Below are 4,807 nucleotides of genomic sequence, written 5' to 3'. Positions count from 1 at the left end.
TTTTTGGTCTTCTAATTTGACTATGAAAGTAAGGATATTTTTATTCCTCATGAACAAGCGGAATAATAGAAAAGACAGCTCGATACATAATGTATTCTGCATTGAGGCAGAAATAACAAAGGTAACATCATAAGAGGTGTGATATCGACAATCAACTTACTCAAACTATAATCAATAAGTCATTTAAAAATAACTTTATCGTTTCTCGTTACACAAATGAAATCTTAACATAAAAGAAAAAAAGAAAAGGACTAGTGAAGGAGAAACCTAGCAAAAAAAAAATGAACCTTTTGGGAGACCATGGCAAAATTAATCCATTTTCATCAACTTAATTAATCATTCTAACAAAACTAATTACAATTCCTAACGCCTTTATCCCTCTCCACAAAATTTAAATAATTCACTCATTATTGCCATAACTAAATTTCAAACAATCATATCTTTTTTCTTTTATTTTTCTAGAACAAAAAAATTAAAAAATATAATAAATTAAAGTCGACCCTACTGGCTACGCCTATATAATAAGGCACCTTCCCTTCAACAAATCCATTCATTGAGTCCTCATTTTCACTATACCAATTCAAACTTATAAACCGTCCAATCATTTTCTCCGGCGAAAGTGTGTGTGTTTCCGGTGGTGTATCACTGTGTGTTTCTATGTACATGAATTATTCTGAATCTATTTACTTATGCATATTTTTGCATACATATTATACAATCTTCTTCGATTTTCTTTTCAAATTCCTCTCCTTATTCTCCATTTTCCCTCCCAATTTTCCTGGAAATTTTGAAACTGTAACCGCTCTTTGGAAGCGTAGAGGATTTTTTCCATTTTTGTAGAGTTTTGACTGTTCGATTTTAAAAGCGTTTTATAAAATGGATAATGAAGTGTTTGATAGTGTGAAATTTGAGAAAAACAAAGCGATTGCTAGGTATAATCGGTTTCAAAATATGATGAAGATGCTGCAAATTTTAGAAGTTTTTGTGGCGGTTGCTTTGATTTCCTGGTCATGGACTCGTATTCCGACGGTGGTGAAAATATCAGGCGAATTTTTGGTTAAAGTGACTGGTTATTTGTTCAAACCGCATATAGTTTTTCTCCTCGGCAATGCGATTATTGTTGCAATCGTCGTGCTTTGCCGGCAGACTGATGCCGGAGCGAACAATTCTGTTGGTGATGATGATGTTCTAAACGAGGAGATTCACCATACTGATACTTCAGTTCAACAACAGATTGTGAATGATTTGCCAGATTTATCTCCTGCTTCGCCGCCGGAGATAGCGGAGCCTATTGTAGCAGCAATTGAAGATAAACAGATCGTTTTATCGGAGTGTAAGGCTCCGGAGATTCAATGCAACGACATGGATACAGCAATAGACACAGCAACAAAGCAAATTCAAAAGTTCAAAAGGACTCAATCTGAGAAACTGAAGAAACAAATTACAACGAATCCACTAAAAGAGCTCCGGCGTTCGGAAACAGATAGACGCACGATAGTACCAGTGGAGGGAGTCGATACACTGAGCAATGAAGAATTTCGGCTTACAATTGAAGCATTCATAAAGAAGAACCAAATCTTCTTCGAAAAACAGAGGTTAGCCGAAAATGAACCAGAAAAATATGAACGAATTGGTATCGAAGCTTTCTGAAAAACTGTTACATTTTGTTCAATTGAAGGAAAATTACAGTCTATGAACCATGGAGAAATAGTTATTATTACTACTACTACTGGTTACCGATTTACCGTATCGCGAAAGTTCAATGAGTATTACTGTTAATTACTAGCACCTCTTAATGAGATATGAATGTACAGAGCTACTCTGCCTATTCCCTGTTTTTCTGGAATTAGGAAGCTAAGTTTGCTTAATCAACTGTAGTACTGTACCTGTTGTTCAGTTTACTACTATATGCAATTCTACTTTCCAATAATAGTAATTTTTGGTTATATTAAGCCTAAGTTGAATTGATAGTATTTGATCACAAATTTTAGTTTTACATTTTGATATTTGTTTCCTCTATCTCTACGACGTAGGGATAAGCTCAACGTTCACTTAATACTCTGCCTCTTCGGACTCCATTTGTGTATATTTTCTCTCTCTAGATTTCATTTGTGGGATTACGCTGAATGTGTTGTTTTATTATGATTTGTTTTCTCTATCTCTACAACATATAAATAAGGTCTACATGTATGCTCTTTCTCTCCCGACTCTTTTTATGGGATCACGCTAGATATGTTGTTGTATTATGCTATTTATTTCACAACTTTATGGGTGGACAAAGAGTGTCGATGGTCTATTTGAAACATCTCTATCCTTAAAGATAAAATCTGCATATATTCTATTTGTTGGTCGGTAACTCATTTGTGGGATTACACACATCGGGTATGTTATTGTCGTTGTATCGGTGGACGAAGACAACTCAACAAACACTTGGGCCAGTTTTGGTTATTTTTGAAAAAATGTGTTCTAAATAAATTTGGTCCTGTTTTATTAAGTTTCATTCATTATTGCTCATTATTTGTTGAAAAGAATGTGCTCATTTAATTTTGATTTAAACGTCTCCTTGAGTGGGAGGAGAATATTTTTAGAGAGGAGAAAGGGAATAATATGTGAGCCTTTCTTCTTCTTTTATTCCTTCGAGTGGAGATTTTTTGTTTGTTTGCAATTGCATGACCAGAAAAAGATCGAAATCTTTCACTCTCAAAATACAAACAACTTAACAGTGTAACTCATGTCGTTTATTGAATCGTTGCAATTGATGTTTGATCTCGAAAAAAAGAAAAAAAAGATCTTCTAAACGTGGGCTCTTACAATTTATTCTTCAATATTGCCAAGTCATTGCATATTATACTTCAACTATTTTTATTTTTTTCTAATTAATTATTTTGTTATACCTTGTGTTAAGTTAAGGAAATTTTCCATATATTTCCTTTGCCGTTGCACTATGTGAGTTTTGAATCATGAGACTGGCCTCTAGTTCGAAAAAAAAATGAGAAATATATATATTAGGAGGTCAAGTGCTTTTAAACTATGGTTTTAATTAGGGGCGGATCCACATGTATCGGTGGGGTACACGTGCATCCGTTAATATCGAAAAAAATTATGTATATATCTTGAAAAATTGCAACTAGTCCATAAGGAGAACCCTACCATTAAGCTACCACAACTAATTATTTATAAATGTTATGAGTAAACTTCATATTATATGAAAGTAAAGTTATTAGCTTAAAATTTTTATTTGTTATATATATTTATTTTTTCAGTATTGTTCATGTCTTTAGCGACCAATTGAATATGATAATATTCCTCAATCGACACCGATTTTTTTTTAACATCTTAAGATAATATTGGTGCTTCATAATATTATCAAAAGCTATAAGCGTAAAAAAACTTCAAGATTTATTGTGTTTAAGCACAAAGTACAAATAAAGCGTGAGATTTAACCAAAAAAGGCATAAAGGTAGAAAAGATATAAATATATGTCTAGTCCAAGACTAATAATATAAGCATGAATGACAAAGATATGAACAATTTTTTTTTGTTTTGATAAAGTGAAATATTAATTGTTTAGTGTTCTTATCCTCAGAAAACCTTATTGACAAGGGAAAGTATGTATCAGAAATTAGAATCTAAGTTGTATATTAAGCGAGACGAGCGCTCAACACATTTTGAGTCTTACTTCGAGGCTTATGTGTATCTTTGACAACACCGGTGCGCCCACAGACTTCAAATCCTGAGTTTACCTCTGATTTTAATGTTTGTAACTCTTAAAAAATCTCCTGTATTTTGCCAGAGAAAACGATCAAAATGATCCTTAATATATGGGAAATAGTCTCACATATACCATGTCAATGAAGTGAACCTTAATATTTGAAAATAATTGATTATTTTAGCCTTTTATGTATTCCACAAAGTAGAAATTGTCCTTAATATATGAAAAAAGAGATATTTTAGTCTTTCATATGTATCATATAATTAGTATTGTCCTTAATATGAGTAAAATATGATCATTTTAGTTCTTACTACATGAAAATGATCATTTAAATTCTAAACCTTAAAAAATAAACTAAACAATATAAAGCACTTTATTGTTGGGGCTAATTACTTGCTGAAGCATGAATTTGGAAAATCACATTTTCTGCATAAAATTGCCCGAAATACATGTATCTTACGGATCAAATGCATGTATCTCAGATACATGCAAGACAAATTAGGTGTAATTTATTTTCATTACACTGTAATTGAAACGTGATTTGCATGTATCTGAAATATACGAACTTTCGCTCGCCTCTCTTGCACTCTCATACCTCTCCATCTCTATATTTGTATTTCACAATGTACCTGAATTTTACAATTTCATGTATATGTGTATCTAGTATCAATTTCTATGAGCGTATCTAGTTAGACAATGAAAACATGTATTCAATATCAATTTTACTGACATATTCAAAATAAACTTCATCCAGTGTATTCATTATCAAGAATCTAGTGTATTTCGTATCGAATACAATGTATTTGGAGCAAATTCGTATAATATATCTAGTACATTCGTGCATAAATACATGAATTTTGATATTAAATATGCATTGATATGTTCATTAATTGTTTCTAAGTGTCATAATCACCTAATAGATTCAAAAAGTTACTGAAAATTGTTAGGTGAGTGATTTTGCTAGTAATTTTTAAATTTTTGGGGTGGGGCGTGGGGGTTGGGGGTTAAAACCATAGTTACAAAAATACATTCAAATTTTAGATATTTTATGAAAAAAAAAAAATGATCAAACACAATTCAAATTTCAACTTTAAA

General features: G+C 31.8%; 1 protein-coding gene across 1 annotated transcript; it reads left to right on the top strand.

Annotated features, from left to right (window-relative positions):
- Nucleotides 1-382: 382 nt before the first annotated feature.
- On the top strand, nucleotides 383-1,946 carry LOC107866976. The gene has a single exon (XM_016713045.2). The coding sequence runs from the start codon at nucleotides 877-879 to the stop codon at nucleotides 1,648-1,650; it is 774 nt and encodes a 257-aa protein (XP_016568531.1). The 5' UTR covers nucleotides 383-876; the 3' UTR covers nucleotides 1,651-1,946.
- Nucleotides 1,947-4,807: the final 2,861 nt, after the last annotated feature.

The sequence above is a fragment of the Capsicum annuum genome, chromosome 4, assembly GCF_002878395.1.
Source record: "Capsicum annuum cultivar UCD-10X-F1 chromosome 4, UCD10Xv1.1, whole genome shotgun sequence".
NCBI classification, from domain to species: domain Eukaryota; kingdom Viridiplantae; phylum Streptophyta; class Magnoliopsida; order Solanales; family Solanaceae; genus Capsicum; species Capsicum annuum.
This window is presented reverse-complemented; position numbering and strand designations above follow the sequence as displayed.